The following is a 22,170-nucleotide window of genomic DNA, read 5'->3' on the forward strand; positions in this document are numbered from 1 at the left end:
AGGCCACCTGCAAGACTGCTGGTCTTGCCGCCCTGTGCTCTGCTGGCCCTGATTTTTGTCAGAGCTTTAAAAAATCTGTTTTGGAAGTTGGTATCCTTGTCCAAACTGCATGCGGCCCTTGTCTAATTTGAAAAGATTGCAAGAAGGTCACAGGTTTAAGAAGGCCTAGTGCAACAGCAGCTGCCTTGCAAAGGGCCAAGCTGGGTGTGCCTCAAACAGCAGTAGCAGAAGGAAGAAGATGCAAATGTCAGCCGGGGGTGGCAGGGCTCATATAGCCTTGTAACATTCAGGCCTGCTGAATGTTAGTTTCCTCTTACCTGTTATTTACAAAGAGAAACTTGATCCAACCAGGTGTCCATTGTTAGTAAGTTAGAAGGTAGTTTCTAGCAAGACTCTGACAGCCAGTTTTGTATGCTTTCTGAAAGAATATTCTATTTAAAAGCTATTGAAACTATTGCTAAGGGATGTTTTTGAAAGCTACATGCACACATTATTTGCAGAATAGCATACTGTATACAAGATCTTTGCAAAATTCCATTAAAGCAGTTCTGGACCCCAGGATTTTAAAGATTGAATAACTATATCTTTTTTTGAGAGACTCAAAAAAGTTAGCTCTCTTAGAAAAACTATTTTGGTATATTTTTCTTATAGAAAGTAGACCTATTCCTTTTCCCTCTAAAGTTACTTTTAAAAAAAGGATGCTTATGCTTTCAATATTTTATTGTTTTTCAGGAACTTTATGAACATATGAATAGCTCACTGGGAGGGGGCTCACTGGAATGGTCACAAGTTTATCTCGGTAAGGTAACATAACGCTTCCAATTTTTATAAGTATTTTATAACATATAAAGCTTAATGCCAATCCTGTAAGTCTGAAAATAATTACCAGTTATTTTGATTTTCTTTCCTATTTGTCAAGCACCTGTGTATCATGATTTGTGTGTCATGTATCATAAAAATATTAGGTGTTATGTTCAACTTCTTTTTTTGCATTTCAATTTATTTCTGAGGAATTTCTTACAAAATAGTTTTTAGAAACCACAACCACAATATTAAACATGTGTTATTGAAACAGATCATTCAAACTTCCTTCCTTTTTTCTCTTGGAGGATTTGATATGAGGATTTAAAATCCATAAAAGTTAAAAAAAAAAAAGTCCAAGAACTAGACTTTTTTTCAATATAACTTTATCCTATTCTTCCTGCTTTAATTCATACTGTCAGCAAACTTCTCTAATGTACAGTATCCAAATAAATATACAGCATATGACAAAAGTCATTGCACCAGGTTTACACAAATGAAAATATAAATGACCAACACAGTCACATCTTGTCTAAAATATTCATTATATTAAGTAAATAATATAATGCTCAGTGATGAGAAATAGTATTGTCAGTTGATGTTTCCCTCAAAAACTTGCCCGATGTTTTAAGACAAAGAAGACATACAATGCAATAAAAATACTTTTTTTCTTATTGGTGGTAGAAATTCAGGATGCTTCTCATTGTAAAATGAATAATGAGGCAGATCTGCACTCTAGCTGCTTATAAAGACTTTACATTCACCTATCTGACTGCAGAGTTAGAAATTTTAGGCTGTGAAAATTTGATGTTTTATATGAAGAGATATTATCTAAATAACAGTTCACAATATTGCATTTCTACCACCCCAAAAAATGAATTCATATATTTAGTAAATGGAAACAGGTAAGACTCTTAGAAGATTTCAAAGTGTTAGTTGCTTTTATTGAAATGTACCATTTTCCTCTCCATTGTTTTTAGGCCTGTCCCCACGAGATCTTGTTCTTCAATTTAGACACAAGGTATGTTATAAAATTGAAATGTGCATAACTATTTCCACTTTTTTTGAAACTTAAAAAAACAATATGTAGTTACAGATATAAGTAAATAAAAGAAGAATTTTCTGGATCTATATTGTACATTGACATGACATTTGAATACTTTAAGCGTAGGGTCATTTATAAATACATTGCTGGACTACTAAAGTTTTAAGATATCTCTTTCTTTATGTTTTAAAGGTTTTAATTCTTTTTAAGTTGATTCTTCTAGAAAAGAAGGTAAGATTATTCTTATATTTCCTAAAAGGCAAAATATATGACTTCATTAACATTATTCCATTAATACTTATGGAGATGCATTATTCCTTTATGCAGTTAACCAGGATGGAGAAGTGCTTATTTTCCCACGAGCTGCAAAGAGCATCCAGTAGTGGGAGGTGCTTCAGTCTCTGCTTATCTAGGCTGGGCTTAATTTGCGGAACGCTCCTCCTTCTCCACGGGACTCCTCCCCAGCGTTACCCAGTTTTGGCTCAGCCTTGTGAGAGATAGGCAGTGCTTCTTGTTAATCCTTGGCCGAAACAGAATTCTCTTTAAGGTTTGCAGATAGTCAATTGTTCTTTCCTTACCGACGCTGCCCTTGCCATCTGGCCGTTGGGGATCGCATTACCAGGAAGCGCTCCTAAGCGCAGGGAGGCTTCGATTTCATTTCGCTCCCACCAACCACTAGCCCTACTCTTGCCATTACGATCGCGGAGCTGCTTTATCATTTAAACAGCGAGGCTTTTTTTCTCACGCTCTCTCCTGAGTTGTATCACAGTTTTTCCTTTTCTCCAAGAACGCCGTTTAGGTGGAGGTGTAATCGCCTTGTTATTTCACCCCTCCCCGCCGGTTTAGCCCTAAGGGAAGGCTGTTGGAGCTTATCTGTTTTTCTTGGTGGGAGATTGCTGCTGGCATGCACGCCACAAATAACGTCCAGTCGCCAATTTTTTTTTCTGTCAAGGTTCTAATTCAATAAATTACCTGTGTGAGGTAATCCTTATTACGGATTGAAGGGTTTTTTCACACAAAATACCCCGAGGAATCATTACAACCTCATTTTCAACATATTCGAGGCTTTTGTTAATTCGTGTTGTTGGCTCAACCCTCACAGTTCTCCCTATCCAGCGGCACAACAGCAAGCAATTAGGCTAGCTTCTGCCTGTGCAGGGAAGCTGTTGAAAGCCTGAGAGTGATTATTTGGCCTGCTAGGCGTTCTCAATTTGGCTGATTGGGACATCCAAATTTGATATATATTTGCACCCATACGCTCTGATAATATTAATCACACCAATATAATAATACTGGCAATTTCATAACAATAATAAATTAATTGTTGAGATACGACTCAATTTTGAAGCAGATATCCATATTTTAAAAAAAACTTTAAAAAAAATGGGGGATTTGATTTCAGGGCACCCTATCTATTCTTGGCCAGGTTCCTGGGTGCGCCAACCACCTACACAATATAGCATTAAATAATGAGCGTACTGGTCCTTTTATAATCACAGTGGCAGGGGTAGTGGTTCACCCTCCTCAACTTCAAGGGACAAGTCCATATCTCAACACAATCCTAAGCAAAAAAAAAAAAAAAAGGACTTCTAAGGCATCAGAAAAGGATGCCAACAGGCGCCACAAGGCTCTGGAAAAACAAATAGATGTGCACACGGGAGGCACACAGGACCTCTCAAGTCTTCTCACCCCACAGTCCAGAGCTGTCCTCCTCTTTCCTCCCTCCTACCCCCCTAGATCTCTCCCTCCCATCCAGGCGCAGCGTGGCTCCCCTGAGTCAACAGGCCCAATCAGCTTAATCACCAACCATGTGAAGAATACCTGAAGCGATGTTCACACCAATGGCTGCCAGTCTTCAACAGGAACAATCTCTTCCAGAGGATGTGCCAGAGTGAATGAAGACCTGGATGGAGATGGCTGTCTGTCAGGGAATCGCAGCAGGCCTGCAACATGCGGTTCTGACCAGGGATCATCCCGCACCCGCTGAGTATGATTCGCAATCAGTTCGATCATTGGCCAAGTCGGAGCTACACTATACCCAGGTACAGTGTCAAAGGGGTATGCTCCTACAGGAGCTACAGGAGGAGGAGCAGGAGGAGGAGGCGGAAGAGGTGGAACACATTGAACACATGGACCAGAGTGAATCAGAATCAATGCATGATACTGACCTGGCCATGTCGGAAACAGACCCCTTAGAAAAGGGGATGTCTGAGGATGAGGGCCTCGTTCCCAACCAACTGGTATTTACAGGCTTGTTCCAGCCACAACTTTTCAAATCTCTATTATTCACGGCCAAAAATACTGTGCGACTGGACAAGCCGGCCCCTTCTAACACTCCAACTCCATCAGACGAGAGACCAGAGAATCTCATTTTCATCCAGCCTGTAGTTGAGGCAGACGTGATTCCAGTCCTTCACATGTCTACAGACCTGGTACAGAAACAGTGGGCTTCTGCAACAGTGTTCCCGGCCCCCACTGGTTACGACAGGAAATTCTTTAATTTGGCCCCAGATTTCTTAAAATTGTTGAATACTCCTGAGGTAGATGTACCCATTGTGGGATTAGCGTCCTTGTCCTCCATTCCCAGTGAGGCGCTGGAGGCATTAAAGCCGGAGGACAAACGGGTCAAGCTAGCCCTATGCAGGGCCCATCAGTCTGATGCGTGGGCATCAGAGCGGCCACGGCCGCTTCCTTCTTTACCCGTTCTTCCCTCAGATGGCTCCGGCTATTACGGGAGCATGTCCCCAATTCCAACACTAGAGCACACCAAGACATTGCAAAGCTTATAGCAGCCGCCGAATTCTCAGCTGACGCAACTTTTCATGCAGTTAAGTTTTTAGCCAGAGCCATCACTTCACATGTCACAGCGCGACGCTATGGTTAAAGAACTGGCAAGCGGATATTAAACATAAATGCAAGCTCGCTTCATCTCCTCTAGTGGGAGACAGACTGTTTGGCCCTTCCCTCGATCCGCTACTCATCAAGACTTGAAATAAAAAGAAAATTTTACCCTTCCTTTTTCAGAGGTCAGACCCTAGAGACCCTAAGTCCTTTTGGAGGGGATCCTTTCGGCCCTTTTATCAGGGACCGTTCTCAACCAGATACCAGAGATCCCCACCTTTCCAACCAGGGCAACAGCCAGAAAGGTCAGACTTTGGGGATAGGAACAGAAGGGGTGGCCAACCCAAGAAATCCTTCCGAGGAGCGGGCCTCCTTAAATTATTCACAGACCAATGGGACTCCTCAGTGTCTGATTCCTGGGTCAGAGACATGATCAGATTCAGCCTCGCGCTGGAGTTTCAATCCACTCCCCCAGACTTCTTTATGTCGTGCCCTCTTTCCAGAGATCTGGCTAAACGAGATCTTATGGAAACAGCTATTCAGCACCAACTGGACATACGAGCCATCCAACCAGTAGCTACCGACCAACGAGGGTGAGGTTTTCTATTCACATCTTTTCATTGTTCCCAAAAGTTCAGGGGGGTGGAGAGCAATCTTGGATTTGAAATGCCTTAATCAATTTTTAGTATATCGCAAATTTAAAATGCACACCCTACAATCTATCTTACTTGGTATCAGAAAAGGTGACGTCCTTACATCTATAGATCTGACGGAGGCATATCTACATATTCCAATTCGGCCTTACCACTATAAATTTTTAAGATTCTGTTATAATAATCTCCATTTTGAATATGTGGCTCTTCCCTTCAGACTAGTCTCTGCCCCCAGGACCTTCACAAAGGTTCTTGCAGTCCTCGCTGCTCATCTCCAGGGGTGTCCCCATACGACTGCAGTGTTACCTCGATATCTTAATTCTGTCATCTTCTGTTCATCAGTCAGTCAGAGATACTCAGACATTACACTCCCTATAACTACATGGGTTCTCAATCAATTGGGAAAAGAGTCATTTATACCTTCAACTCGATTAATCCATCTGGGGGCAGTCATAGATACAGTGGAAGGCAAAGTTTTCCTGTCACCAGATAGACAAAACAGCATTCATCAATTAGTTAAGGAGATCAGGGTTCATAGGAGGGTGTCCCTAGCTGATTCATCAAAATTTTTAGGCAAGACGATCTCATGTATATCTATTATTCCTTGGACCCGGCTCCACACTAGATCCCTCCAGTGGTTCCTGCTTCTGTACCAGCGATCCGGCCAAAGCAACTCCAAATACAAGGTCAGAGTTCCATCACAGGTCCTCATATCTCTCCTCTGGTGGACCAGACCAGCCATAAACAAAGGTTGCCTATTCAAAGAGCCCCACAGTCTTACCATCACCACCGATGCCAGCCTGATTGGAAGGGGAGCTCACTTTCAATCGCTCACAGCCCAAGGCTGCTGGTCCTCCATAGAACGATCGCGCAGCATAAACTGGCTGGAGCTTTGAGCAGTACACCTGGCTCTCCGCAGCTTCCTTCCACAGGTACGCAACCAACACATATTAATATTGACTGACAACGTAACCACGAAAGCTCACATAAACAAAGGGGGGAACTCAGTCGAAACACCTCATGCGAGAAGCGGAGTGTTTGTGTCGTTGGGCAGAGAGCAACCTGATTTCCATCAGAGCAGAACACATTTCAGGACTGTTGAATACACAGGCAGATTGGCTAAGTAGGGCCACGATAGATCCATTGGAGTGGTGCCTCCATCCGACCCTCTTTCAAGAGGCGGTCAGGACATTTGGGCAGCCAGTAGTAGACCTGTTCGCTTCTCCCCTCAATGCTCAGCTCCCGAGATTTCTTTCCAAATACCCCTCACAAGGAGCAGAGAATTTCAATGCGCTCCATTGCCGTTGGCCCCTGAGGCTTCTGTATGCATTCCCGCCACTTCCACTGATCCCCAAGGTCATCCAGAAGCTACTTGATGAGAGGGCGGAGCTGCTTCTGGTAGCTCCCTATTCACCCAGACGGTTGTGGTTTGCAGACCTCCGCAATCTATCTGTATCATCACCATGGAGAATTCCGCCAGACAGGGTCTTGTTAACCCAAGGACCCCTTCAACATCTGGACCTTCAATGGTTGCACCTGACCGTCTGGAGGTTGAGCGGAGTCGTCTGAAGAGCAAAAAGTTTTCCAACAGAGTTATTGCCACCATCCAAGCTGCCAGATGCTCCTCAACAATTCTCACCTACATTGCCACGTGGTCCAGTTTCTACAAATGGTGTACCAAGTCTCAAATTGATCCCATTTCTCCATCTGTGGCACAGATCCTAGAGTTCTTACAAGAGGGGCTTGACAAGGGATTATCACCTAATATGTTGAAAAGACAAGTGGCAGCCTTGGCGCCAGTCATCACTTATGAAGCTCTCCTATCCCTTTCCCATCATCCATGCATAGAGTGTTTCCTTCGAGGAGCCACAAACTTACGCCTGCCAACAGTTCACCGTTATTCCACTTGGGACCTTAACAAGGTCCTTCTTGCACTCACTAAGTGCCCTTTCGAGCCTTGGCAATCATCAAGTCTCCAATTTCTGATGTATAAAGTAGTTTTTCTTGTAGCGATCACTTCCACTTGTCGTATTTCAGAACTGGCAGCCTTGTCGATCAGACAAGATCTTTGCGTCTTCCATTCTGACAGGGTCGTCCTTCGTCCCGATCCTACATTCATACCCAAAGTTAATTCAGCCTTTCACAGGGCACAAGAACTGATACTTCCTAATTTTTGTCCCAGGCCATCCCAAGGACTGGAACGACAATGGCATTGGCTGGACGTGAGGCGATCGTTACGAATATATATTCACCGCACAGCCTCTTTTAGAAAAACGGAGGCTTTATTTGTGTCTTTTCAGCCCAACAATCAGGGATGCAAGGTCTCATCCTCCACAATAGGCCGTTGGCTATGGGCCGCAATAGTGAAAACATATCAGACTCAAGCACTTCAGGTGCCCAGGGGCATAACAGCTCATTCAACAAGGAGCGCCGCAACATCGGCAGCATGGGCCACGTAGGCACCAATCACTGACATCTGTCGTGCCGCAACCTGGGCCTCTCCATCGCCTTTCATTAGGCATTATAAAATGTGTTTGCATCAGCCGAGGCCTCCTTTGGCAGAAGGGTTCTGCAATGGGTCCACAGGGACCAGGAGGGGATCCCAAGACAGATGGAGTCCCTCCTGTAGGACAGCCCAAGCTTTGGTATGTCCCACTACTGGATGCTCTGGCAGCTCGTGGGAGAAGGGGTGTTGGTGCTTTCCTGACATGCCCATTCTCCTTGAGCTGCGAAGAGCATCCAGCCCCATCCTCTTCCGTCTGTTTCAGCCAACAAATTTTTATAGTATTAAGGGCGAGGGTGTTTGTTTCTCTCATCTTCACCAAAACTGGGGAACGCTGCGGAGGAGTCCCGTGGAGGAGGAGGAGCATTCCGCAAATTAAGCCCAGCCTAGATAAGCAGAGATTGAAGCACCTCCCACTACTGGATGCTCTTTGCAGCTCAAGGAGAACGGGCGTGTCAGGTAAGCACCAATGCCCTTTCTGTTTGTTTTCTGTAGATTTATTCATGGTTCCATCAATGTTATTTGCTATGTTACGATAAGTTACAGTTCGCTAGTGAAATTAAGTCACTTGCTTCCTCTCTTTAAACAGACACATAAACCTGATTTATGTTATTTATCTATTAAACTGATTTTTAAACTATCTAACTCTTTGGATTCTGAGCATAGCACATACAAAACAATGAAATGGAAAAACTTCATAGAGTCCCCTGGACAGAACAGCAACCAAATTTCTTCCCCACTTGCAGAAGAAAAACAGTCAAAAAGACACCAGCCCAAAACACAGAGAAGGAGCCGTGGTTATAGTGGTATTTTAATGTTGGTATGGCAAAAGGTTTTTCAAATGTTTAGCCTACAACATGTATCCTCTGTTGGCCCTGATTATTAATCAAGAGAATATAATACATAATACGCCTTATCTTACATCTTACATACAAACCTACAGAAGCCTTTGATTAGAAAATATATTCATTATAGAGAATAAAAGAAATAAAACTCTATAGTTGAATCTAGAAAAGAAAATTATATCCAAAATAAAAAAGTTTTAATAATCAAAGTAACAGCTTATCTTCCAGAACGTATACAGGTGAAACTTGACAAATTAGAATATCATGCAAAAGTTCATTTATTTCAGGAATGCAACATAAAAGGTGAAACTAATATATGAGATAGACTCGTTACATGCAAAGCAAGATAGGTCAAGCCGTGATTTGTCATAATTGTGATGATTATGGCTTACAGCTCATGAAAACCCCAAATCCACAATCTCAGAAAATTAGAATATTGTGAAAAGGTTCAATATTCTAGGCTCAAAGTGTCCCACTCTAATCAGCTAATTAAGCCATAACACCTGCAAAGGGTTCCTGAGCCTTTAAATGGTCTCAGTCTGGTTCACTAGGAATTGCAATCATGGGAAAGACTGTTGACCTGACAGTTGTGCAGAAAACCATCATTGACACCCTCCATAAGGAGGGAAAGCCTCAAAAGGTAACTGCAAAAGAAGTTGGATGTTCCCAAAGTGCTGTATCAAAGCATATTAATAGAAAGTTACTGTATTTCCCCATGTATAAGCCACCCCTTTTTTCCAAAATTTTCAAGCCCAAAAAGTAGGGGGGTGGCATATACAAAGCAGGTACACTTTTTATACGTGAAAAATGCATAAAATAATAAAGTAGGAATAAACTGGTTTTCCAGCAGTATGCTATACTTTTTTGTAAAAATTGTACGTGATGATACGATTACAGTGCGAGTACGCGATAGAAATGCATATGCTAGGCATCGGCCTGAATGCTTCGTTCCTACTCTCGTTCCGATGCGTAGATTGCTAGCGTCGCCGCACCGCTTTCGGCGTCATGACCGAAGTTGTAGATCTAGGCGTCAATTTTGTTTCTTTGTAAATTTTCTTTCTTCATAACTTGTTTCTCTAATAAAATATTTTTTTCAAAACTTCACAGTCCAAAAATTGGGGGTGGCTTATACAAAGGGGGTGCTTATACATGGGGAAATACGGTATGTGGAAGGGAAAAGTGTGGAAGAAAAAGGTACACAAGCAGCAGGGATGACCGCAGCCTGGGGAGGATTGTCAGGAAAAGGCCATTCAAATGTGTTGGGGACTTTCACAAGGAGTGGAGTGAGGCTGGAGTCAGTACATCAAGAGCCACCACACACAGACGGATCCTGGACATGGGCTTCAAATGTTGTATTCCTCTTGTCAAGCCGCTCCTGAACAACAAACAACGTCAGAAGCGTCTTATCTGGGCTAAAGAAAAACAGAACTGGTCTGTTGCTCAGTGGTCCAAAGTCCTCTTTTCTGATGAGAGCAACTTTTGCATCTCATTTGGAAACCAAGGATCCAGAGTCTGGAGGAAGAACGGAGAGGCACACACTGCAAGATGCTTGAAGTCCAGTATGAAGTTTGTGTTGATTTGGGGAGCCATGTCATCTGCTGGTGTTGGGCCACTGTGCTTCATTAAGTCCAGGGTCAATGCAGCCCTCTATGAGGAGATTTTGGAGCACTTCATGCTTTCTTCCACAGACGAGCTTTATGCTGACTTCATTTTCCAGCAGGACTTGGCACCTGCCCACACTGCCAAAAGCACCAGAACCTGGTTCAATGACCATGGGATTACTGTGCTTGATTGGCCAGCAAACTCGCCTGACCTGAACTCCATAGAGATTCTATGGGGCATTGCCAAGAGAAAGATGAGAGACATGAGACCTAACAATGCAGAAGAGCTGAAGGCCACTATTGAGGCATCCTGGTCTTTCATAACATCTCAGCAGTGCCACAGGCTGATAGCTTCCATGCAACGTCGCATTGAGGCAGTAATTGCTGCAAAAGGGCCCAAACCAAGTACTGAGTACACATGCATGCTTATACCTTTCAGAGGTCCAATATTGTTCTATGTACAATCCTTGTTTTATTGATTGCATGTCATCTAATTTTCTGAGATTGTAGATTTGGGGTTTTCATGAGCTGTAAGCCATAATCATCTCAATTATGACAAATCACGGCTTGAACTATCTTGCTTTGCATGTAATGAGTCTATCTCATATTAGTTTCACCTTTTACATTGCATTCCTGAAATAAATGAACTTTTGCACGATATTCTAATTTTTTGAGTTTCACCTGTACTCCAACAAGTGATTATCTAAAACTCTCTACTAGATTTCAATGTAAATTGCTGCATAATGGCCCATAATACTACATCATAGTACAGCTAAGGGGAGACAATGCATTGAATAGTTGGAACAGATCTCCCCATTATTGGGCCGTACATTGAATAGTTGGAACAGAGAATGCATTAAAAAGTTGCAACAGAGAACCCCATTATTGGGCCGTGGCTATTTCATACTGGGTTGTGCAAGCAATGAGCAAGCACACGTGTGAACTGCACAAATCTCCACTCATAAGAGTAGTGTGCCCTTGCACTCATTCATGAAGCTCCTCTCACATGAGTGGAGGGCACACTCCGCAAGCACAAGTGGAGCTTTGCACATGAACACAAGTGCCCTCTGCTCAAACGCCCTCTGCTTAAACGCCCTCTGCTTGTGCAAGTGGACCTTTACATATGAGTGCAAGCACCCTCCTTTCACACGTGAAGCTCTATTCACGTTAGTGGAGAGTGTGTGTGCCTGCCACTCGCACCAAGGGAGCTGGACATGCATGCATGCATCTGCCACTCACACATCCTGCGCTGTGCTAGGCTGCTGAAGTGGAAAGATTGGGAACTGCTGAGTTACAACATTTGTGCAAATAAGGAAGGAAAGTAAGAGACATTATTTATAAAATCATCAGAGAGGAACCATTGTTATATAAGGGAAAAGAGATACTCATATTGAAGCAAATCCCCAGGAGAGTACGCGAACAACAGGATTACCGATTTTTGGCAAGTCATCTAAACAAAAAGAGCATCCTGTTTCGATGAATCACACCAGAGGGAATGCTGATCACATGGTATGAAAATAAAATAAAAATTGATAATCTGGAAAAAGCCCAAGACTTCTACGAACAGCTGGTGGGATCAGAAGAGGAAAGTGATAGCAGAGGGGAATTTGATCCACCGAGTCAAGATGAACAACAGCAAGAAAATAGGAGGAGCAAGAAAAGGGAAATTGCGAGGAGAAAGTCAACCAAGAAGAGGAGGGAGTACAAACTAGAAACCAAAGAGAAACTAGAGCAAACAGAAGGCAGATATTGGAACAGAAATAACAAGGATTAAAGTTAGTATCGATCAGTGTAAATGACTTAAATATACCAACAAAAAGAAGAATACTATCTAAAATAGAGAAATAAAAGATGGACGTTGTGCGTCTTCAAGAAGTGCACAATAAAAAATGAGAGACATCTACAGTACAAAAAATTAGGAAAACTATATACATTAGCAGAAGAAAAAAGAGAAAGGCAGCAATATACATTAAAGAAGAAATAATATCAAAATTAGTATATACAGACAGAAAAGGAAGAATTTTAATAGTGGAATTATTTGTGGGAAGAAAAGATATACTATTGGTAGGATATATCCACCTAACAAAAATCAAAGCGAGTTTTACAAAAATAAACAAAATAAAATTATTGAATTAGGAAACCAAAATGTGTGTGTAATTGGTGACTATAACACAATTTTAGACACCTGAAAAGACTACTGAGCAAAAATGTAAATACAAAAGAAACATGCTATCAAAAACCTTTTTTGAACTAAATTTAATGATCTACGGAGGACCTTGAACCCAGGAGAAACCCAATTCACCTTCTACTCCAACCCACATAAATCCTGATCAAGAATAGACATGGCCTGGGTAAATGGGGACTTAATCAAAGATATTGAAAGAATAGAAACAATGCCAAATATCTGGGCTGACCATAATCCTCTCAAAATAATATGGAAAGGACAGAAGAGGAAAAAGAGGCAGATGGACCCTAAATGCACAAATTCTAAAAGAAAAAGAATAAATCCAAAAATATTCAGAAGAATTCAAATTATTAAAGATAATAAAAACTAGAATACCTCATTACAAAATTTATGGGATACAATGAAGGCATATTTGAGAGGAATAACAATAGCTTATATGGGAAAGAGGAATAAAGAAAAATGGCAAAATTACAATATATTAGTGGGGGGAGATAAACAAAGTAGAAGATAAATTACAAAAAGAACCAGGGAAAGAGCAAATTAGAAACAAATTGGCCCTAACAAAACACAAATTGAACATTTTAGACCAAGAAATTTAAAATATACAAAACAAAATAATTTTGAACATGCAAATAAACCTGGCAGATTGGTTGGCCTATAAATTAAGAAAAGGAAAATAAGAGAACTATATACCAATTACTAGATAAGAATAGCACTGAGGAAATTACCATGGATACGAAAAAAGAAATTGTAAGAGAATTCTTTGAAAATTTATACACTCAGGGAAAGATAGAAATGGAAAAAAATAGTTGAATATCTGAAAGGAGAAATGCCACCCCCATTATTACAAGAAAAAGGGGAATTATTAAATAAGGAAATAACACTAATTGAATTAAAGGAAGCAATTAGAAGACAAAAAAACAATAAAACCACAGGTCCGGATGGTCTACCAGGAGAACTTTACAAAAATATATGAGAATCTGTAGAAACATTGTTACTAGAAGTTTGTAATGAGGTATTGATAAAAGCAGATTCGTGGAAGGAAGCCTATATCACATTGATTCCAAAAGAGGGGTCAGACACTAAGTAAATTAAAAACTATAGACCGATATCCCTTCTAAATGCTGACTATAAAGTGCTTATGAGTGTTATGGCAAATAGGTTAAAGAAAATATTAAATGATAGAATATACCCTGACCAAAATGGATTTCTCCCAACATGACAAATTAGGAATAACACAAGAACAAAAATTAACATATTAGAATATTATGAAACACACCCAGGAAGTCAAGTTGTGCTTGTCTTCCTGGATGCGCAAAAAGCATTTGACAATGTACACTGGGAGTGTATGACCCAACAGATCAAATTAATGGATTTTGGAGAAAGATTTGAGAATGTGATAGAAACGATCTACTCTATTCAAAAGGCAAGTGTTTTAATAAATGGGGAAATGACAGATTCATTTGAAATAACAAAAGGAGTTAGACAGGGATGTCCATTGTCACCTGCTTTTCAACCTGACTTTATTAAGAAGAATCAGATTAAATAAGGAAATAAAAGGAACCCAACTTATAAAAGAGGAATATAAGTTGCAGGCCTTTGCTGATATGGCATTCATTATTGAAGATCCATTGGAATCTGGACCGATACTGTTGCAGGCCTTAAAATGTATATGGACAGGGAAAAAAGCAAGAATAAAATCAATCTACTTAGAGGATAGCAAAAGCAGATATGGCTTTGGACTCCCAATATGGGAGACTTACTACAAAGCAGCAGCGTTAATATGGATTAGGATTGGATCAAATTAGAGAATAGGAGCATCTTGATATTAGAAGGATATGATATAGAAATAGGATGGCATGCCTTCATATGGAACCCCAGGAACAAAAACCACTCCTACTTTTACAGGCACGTTTTACAAGATTCGTTGATAAATATCTGGGAAGAAATTAGGAAGAAACACTATACCAAAATTCCAGGTTGGTTGTCACCATGGAGGCAATGATCCACCCAAATACTTTGGATATCAGTAAAAAAAGTCAAATATTACCAAATTTGGGATAATCAAGAAAGACTTAAAACAAGTCAAGAATTAGAAACACGGGGAATACATATAGATTGGTGGCCATACCTTCAAGTACAGACGAGGTATAAAAAAGATCTAGAAGAATTCGGATTTGAAATGAAAGAAACCCAGCTAGAAAAATTATTACTAGGATCAGAAGAAAAAACAATATCCAAAATATACAATTATCTATTAAATTTTGACTTAGAAGAGGAAATTGTTAAAGAAACCATGTTAGCCTGGGCTTGGGAAAAAAATCTGGCATAAATTTTTTTCCTTGACGAAGTCAGTTGCATATAAAGAGAATGTATATAAAATGCTTTATCATTGGCATTTGGCGTCATCCAGATTAGCAAAAATTTATCCTAAGCTGAACCCAAACTTTTGGAAGTGTAAGAGAACACAAGGCACCTTCTTCCACGTCTGATGGCCGTGCCCAGAAATTAAAAAATATTGGACCAAGATACAAACATAGAGGAAATTATCCATTGCAGGTTGGAGTGGAAGCCGGAATTATTTCTCCTGGGAATCATTAAAGAGAAATATCCCCAAAAGATCCAATATCTGATTATACACATAATAACGACGGCAAGAATTGCCCTAATGCAGGCTTGAAAGATGTCTACCATTCCGTCTGATGGAAGTTATAATTCGTAAAATCCTGGAATGTGCAGAAATGGATAGTCTCACAATGAAATTAAATGATAAAGAAGACTCAGAATATTACTCAATTTGGAACATTTGGTATCAATGGGTAGACAGTAAAACATGAAATATATAGATTAAAAGAGGAAATAAAATTGGCATATAGGTAGCACCAACAAGAAACTGTTGAAATCAAGAAACTGCCAGAAAACTGAGATCTATGTAAATATTTATATTTAATTTATAATAAGTATGTAGTTATATTTATATTGTATACTGAAAATATATAACGTATCTACTCTTATGGCTTGGAATAGAGAGGACAGTACATAGACTATAATTATGTAGATTAATCTCTGATTTTTCTCTTTTTAGATAAATATATATTGCTTAATTAGTCAAAGAAATTGAATAAACATTATCATGTCACAAACAAGGACCCAAAATCTTACTCAGTCTTTTATCAACCATCACATTACTTTAAGCCATAGAATGCAAGGTCTAGTAGTTTCATAATTTTTCAAGAAGTAATAATACAGATTGCAACATATTTTTGTGGTTATTATACAGGTGGTATATTATAACATCTATATTAAAAATGGCAGAAATATAGGTAAATAGATACTACTGATCATCATCAATCATCATCAACCAATCAATCTTTATTATGGTCACAGACCAGCAAATAAAAGGATTAAAATGATAATGGTAAAAAATAAATATAAAAGTCAGAGTAATATATTGTGATTGGTAGACAGAGGGACCTTGGAATCCTAGTGGATGATCCAATAGTACGCAGCAGCAGCCAAAAAAGCTAATACAATCCTGGGCTGTATAAACAGAGGCATAGAATCAAGAACGGAGTGCCATTTTTCAGAAATGGTATAGGGTCTCCTGCTTGGGCGAGGGTTGGACTAGATGACCTACAAGATCCCTTCCAACTCTGTTAATCTGTAATCTGTAAAGATCATGTGAAGTACTAGTACCACTTTATAAAACTATAGTAAGACCACACCTAGAAAACTGCAACCAACTGTCACCATACTAGAGGTGAGACTTTGGAAAAAGTTAAAAGAGCAACTAAGATGATAAAGGGCCTGGAGATTAAAGAATATGAAGAATGGCTGCAGGATTTGAGTTTGGCTAATCTTAAAAAAAGAAGAATTAGGGGTTACATGATAGCAGTATTCCAGTATTTGAGAGGCTGCCACAAAGAAGAATGGGTCAAATTATTCTCCAAAGCACTGGAGGGCAGGACAAGAAACAATGGTTGGAAACTAACCAGAAAGAAGCAACCTAGATCTAATTAAGGAGAAACTTCCTAACAGTGGGGACAATTAATCAGTGGAACAACTTGCCTCCAGAAATCTTGGGTGTTCCATTACTGGATATTTTTAAGAAGAGTCCAGATAGTAACTTAACTGAAATGTTATAGGTTCTCCTGCTTGAGCAGGGGGTTGGACTAGCAGACCATCAAGGTCCCTTCCAGCTCATTCATTCTATTCTATATAAATATTTTGCTGCTTTAAAGGGGGCAGTTTGACTGCCTCGGTTATACTCCGGTTTCTTTTGAAATGGTATACTATTGATATATTTTTCCCTGCTTCTTTTCAGGTTCTGTTTTATATCTCTCCAGTTAATCGGCTGGTGGGAGCATTAATGAGTGTCTTATCACTATTTCCTGGTTAGTACATATGTGTATGTGTGTGTTCTTATCAAAATGCTACTTGAATCCATAGCCATTTTTAATTTAAGTATTTAATTTATTTACTTGAGAAATATTCTGAATTTTAAATGGCTTACCCCTCCCCCAAAAAGAATAGGCAGGAAAGGTAAATGTACACAAAAAGAATGTGTAATGTCCAGCTGCCCCACATTGTCAATTTTAATTACATAGAAATCAGTCCTAAATATGATACATCTTTATGAATTTATATGTGCATAAGCTTCTAAGAAGATATAGTCCCCAAAGACTTAACAGTAGTTCAAAAAACATTAATATTAATTCAGCTAATAACTATTGATAAAAATTATTGGCTGTAAAACAAGGTATCCTATTGTATTTAATTGATCTACAATAATTATACAACCAGCTATTCTCACACGAGTCATTGTCACACACAAAATATACAAGTACATTCACCAATATTCCCTTTCTTTCTTCTGATAGAATCAGCCAAAAGAGGTACAGAAAATATGCAAGTTGCATGAGGAAGAGAAGAAAAGGGGCAGTTAAGCTAGTTGGAAATAATGCAAGGAGAAAATACAATTGCATGGGGGGAGTGAAAAAATGTGTTTCAGTATTACAGAAAGGGCTAAAGGTTCAAGAAACTAATAGCCTTCCCAACTCATGACTAATTTTCAGGTTAGTTTTCAAAAGCATTTTTGTAGTAATATGCAGCCATTTGTATTTTCTCCCATTTATTTAAGTATTTTATTGAGTATAATAGAACATTCCCTCCCAGAGGATGGGGCTGACCTGACGATGATACGACATATCCCATGGGGCTCCATGGGATCGTGTCGAAATTCAAAGTGCAAGGAAGTTCTGATGGACCTAAATCACCTCAGAAGGATGATGAAGTAAGACAGCATACTCCACTGATCTCAGGAAGCCTGCAAACTTCCTGATCGATCCAGAAAAGGCTCTCAATCCAACAGGAAAAAAAACCCATTGCATGCCCGATCAAAGGCAGCAAAGCTGACCAATGAAGAAAGCGCGAAATATTGAGGAACAGTGTGAATGATCTGGGTGACAGATTTCTAACTTGTAACTGCGATTGAGGAACAAGCCCCCTGGAAACTAATCTGGGAGAGAGTAGGACCCCTAAAAGAGGAAGTTGTGTTCTTCCACCTCCCAAGAAAAGCAAATGAGCAAGCTGGAGAGCCATTTTTAAAACCGGAAAGAAAAGAGAATTTTTTAATGAAGTGGAAGAACCTTAAAATTAGGAAGCTGGACTGAGGACTCAAATATAATATTGATCAATTTGGAAAGCTTTTGGAGATTATAAAATTTGGACTTAAAGAACTTTCTGGACTGGATAATACAATATAAAATAAAAGGGAGAGAAGCAGAGCAACAGTGACACCTGCTGGCAGAAGTCAAAGGGTGCAAAGGAAAAAATAAATAAAAGCAAATATAACCTTGAGAGACTGAAGAAGAAGTAGTTACGGGTTGGTTGCTAAAATAAAAAACATTTATACCAGTAAGCTGTTTATGCTACATAGTTGAGACAGAGAGTGAAATATTGAGACTTTAAAAACAGTCTAGCTCTTGAAACTCAAGCAGAAGCTAAACAGACAAAGTGAACAATAAAATATCACCCTTCTTTTTTGTTCATTGCTCTGTGGACTCTCCCTTTAAAGATACAAGATAGTTGGCTGGTTGAACTCTGGGATTTGGTGGGCCTATATGAATTATAAATTTAACAAGAGAAACAGATACTTTTTGAACAATGAAGGGCTAATAGCCTAAAAACTCTTGGATTACAATTTATACTTTCACTTTCCCTTTGGATTATAAATATCAGTTTCATTTCTCTGCCTTTGTGGTTTATAATTACGTGTCTCTGGGATTACAATTAAATTACAGTTATAATTAAAGCATCACAAAATGAAGAAAACTACATCTGTGGCATCTGCAGCAGCAGCAGCAGCAGCATCCAGCCTAGCAGGTCAAAGGTCATTGGATGTGATGTTGCAGCAAGAAAAAATGAATACGACGCAGGCAGAGATGAAAGCTTTGCTCCAAGTCATGCATGAAGCCCTCAAGGAAAGAATAGGAAAAGTAGAAGATAAAATAGAACATTTTCAACAAATAATGGCTAAAAATGAACAACGCATCCAGAGAAAGCTGAACAAACAGAAAAGAGTGGAAGAGGTTGTTCACAGACTTACATTGGCAGATAAAAATCAGGAGAGAATAATATTATTGGAAATGGATAGGGCCGACCATTACTTGCGTTTCCAGAACGTTGAAGAAGAAAAGGGAGAAAACTTTGTGAGAAATAATGGCAGAGCTGCTGGCAAATGTCTTAGAGATATCCAAAGAAAAGGTGTTCGCTGAGATGGACAAAATATTTAGAAATAGACTTTCCAATGAGGTACATGTGAAATTCACTAAAAAAGCACTAAAAATAGAGGTACTACAAAGGGCAAGGGATGAACCCATAAAATACAAAGAGAAAGAAATAGTAGTTCTAAAACATTCCCAGAAGAGTAAGACAGATAAGAAAGGAATATCAGTTTTTGATAAAACAGCTTATTAAGAATGGAGTAAATTTTAGATGGCTGATACCAGAAATTTAGATGGCTGATACCAGAGGGTATTGGTGACTTGGATGGAACAAACACATAGATTAGATTCCATAGAAAAAGCAGAACAATTTTATGATAATTATTTTGGACCACAAGAGGGAGTGATAGTAAGAGAGATAGTAAGAGATGATCCAACCGATAATCAGCTGCTTGTGCTAATCAGGCTGTGCTGAAGCAGACCAGGCTGTTTGCTGTTTGTTGCAAGGAGGCAAATTGCTGGGAGGCAGAGGCAGATTTTTTTCTTGTTTTCTTCCCCAAAAGCTAGGTGTGTCTTACACTTCAGAGTGTCTTATACTCCGAAAAATATGGTACCTCTCTATCACAACATAAGAAGAGAAGAGTAGCGCTTTGTATAAAAGAAACAATAAATGCTAAGCAAATATTTAGGACAAAGAAGGGAGGATTTTGATGGTGGAAATAGCAATAAACAGATATACCTGGTAGCAATTTATGCACCAAATAGTAAACAAGAGAATTTTTATAGTAAACTTCATAAGAAAATAATAGAATTGGAGTATGAAAATATTTGTATTGTGGGAAATTCCAATGCAATTATAAATGCGGAACTAGACTATAAAACCAGGAAAGTGAACAAAAAAGCGAGGAAAATGCTTCTAAAGGCTTTCTTAAAATGGTGGAAGAACTAGGCATCCAAGATGTATGACAAGAGATACATCCTAAGGAAAATCAATATTCATTCTATTCAAATAGACACGTTTTGGTCAAGAGTAGATATGATATGGATGTCAGCTGAACTGAAAACTAATGTACAAGAACTGAATATAGAAATAAATAATTGGGTAGACCATAATCCAATAAAAGTCACATGGAAAAAAACAAAAAAAAATTAAGATGAATATTGAATCAATCAATATTAAGACAAGGAATTTATTCAATTCATGGGAAAAGAATTAGATTTTTTTCTTTAAAGAGAATTTTTTTGAAAATGTAAATAAACCAGGAAGATGGCTGGCATATATATTGAAAAAGGAGAAAGAAAAAAAATTGATACATCAATTAATGGATGAGGAAGGAAACCTTTACCATCAAAATGATAAAAAGTAAGTGATTCAAAATTATTATGGAAAACTATATGACTAAGAAACAGTTTCAGAAGATAAAATAAAACAATACTTTAAAACGGATGTCAGGGCTCTGGCAGTTACCCCCATTTAAATCATGAGTCTCAAGCCAAACTTCCAAAACTTAAAAGAGGACTTATTAGGAGTAAACAAGTTGGTACTGCCTGGGTGTAACCGGCTCTGAGACACATCATTTATTGTCACCCCTGATCCTGGTTTTCCCCCACCCCCTGGTTGTATCATAATTCATATTCTCCAATGGGACACATCCATAGCCAAAAGTCATCAATCATAGTTAGAATTTTGCACGGCAGAAACTTCGGTCACCTAGAAACTATCTTTGAAAACATTTATGGAATGCAAGCTGGCCACTGCTCCCCCCTCCCTTTCTGTTGGCAACTCTAAAAAGACCATAGAAATATTTTATGAGTTGACGGCGGAATTACCTAAAATACCTGAAACAGAAAAGGCCATGTTAGATGAGCATATAACAATGATGGAACTAACAGAAGCAATTAAGAGACCAAAAAATAGTAAAAAATAGGGCCCAGATGGTCTACCAGAAGAACTTTATAAAGGTCTGCAAAATATCCTAAGTATACCAATGCTGGAAGTGTTCAATGAAGTACTGTTAGAATAGAAGGTATCATGGACGGAAGCATACATCACACTCATACCAAAAGAAGACTCAGACTTATAACAGATAAAAAAATTACAGGCCGATATCGTTACTGAATGCGGATTATAAAATATACACCTCAATAATTGCAGAAAGACTTAAAAGATTTTTAAATCAATTTGTACATCCAGATCAAAATGGATTCTTACCTAAGAGACAAATTAAAGACTATAGGAGAATAATTTTAAACACGTTGGAGTACTAGGAAGCACATCCAGGGAAGCAAATGGCATTGATCTTCCTAGACACACAGAAAGCATTTGATAATTTGAACTGGCAATTTATGTTAGCACAGTTGAAAGATATGGATTTGGGGGAGAGATTTATTAATATGATTAAGGCAATATATTACAAGCAAACAGCAAAGGTGATGGTAAATGGAGATATGACAGAGCAGGTTGATATTAAAAAAGGCATGTCCCTTCTTTCCCCTACTATTCATAATGCCACTGGAAGTATTAAATAGAAATATCAGACAAGATATAGAAATAAAAAGGTATGGAAATAAAAAAAGAAAAATATAAATTACAGGCATTTGCAGATGATTTAGTTTTCATTTTGGAACATCCACAAAAAGAGGGCCTAAATTAATTAAAAAATAGAGGAATATGGTTAAATGGCAGAATTGAAAATAAAAACTAAGATATTAGTTAAAAATCTCACAAATATGCAGAAAAAAGAGTTAATGAAGACAATAGGTATTCAGCTTACTAAGAAAGTAAAAGAGGGATTAATTTGACCGCAAGATTTGTAATTCATAAGAAAGATAATTATTATAAACTGATGCAACAAATTAAAACAGATCTGGAGAAATGGATAAACCTGCAACTATCATTGATAGGAAGAATAGCTACAATAAAAATGAATATATTGCCAAGATTATTATATCTATTTCAAACAATTCCGAT

At 38.9% G+C, this 22,170-nt stretch overlaps 1 protein-coding gene across 13 annotated transcripts in view; it reads left to right on the forward strand.

The window, feature by feature from the left end:
* The window catches only part of AVL9 (AVL9 cell migration associated), a 106,792-nt gene that overhangs the window by 50,303 nt on the left and 34,319 nt on the right, over positions 1 to 22,170 (forward strand). For all 13 annotated transcript variants that reach the window (XM_087917923.1, XM_087917924.1, XM_087917926.1 and 10 more), the window contains 4 exons: positions 733 to 799; positions 1,782 to 1,822; positions 2,039 to 2,077; positions 16,799 to 16,868. In XM_087917923.1, the coding sequence (XP_087774049.1) occupies positions 733 to 799; positions 1,782 to 1,822; positions 2,039 to 2,077; positions 16,799 to 16,868 (217 nt within the window). The remainder of the gene's footprint in view (positions 1 to 732; positions 800 to 1,781; positions 1,823 to 2,038; positions 2,078 to 16,798; positions 16,869 to 22,170) is intronic.

This window comes from Pseudonaja textilis, chromosome Z (assembly GCF_049901715.1).
Source record: "Pseudonaja textilis isolate UNSWEBS1 chromosome Z, rPseTex1.2, whole genome shotgun sequence".
Lineage (NCBI taxonomy): Eukaryota > Metazoa > Chordata > Lepidosauria > Squamata > Elapidae > Pseudonaja > Pseudonaja textilis.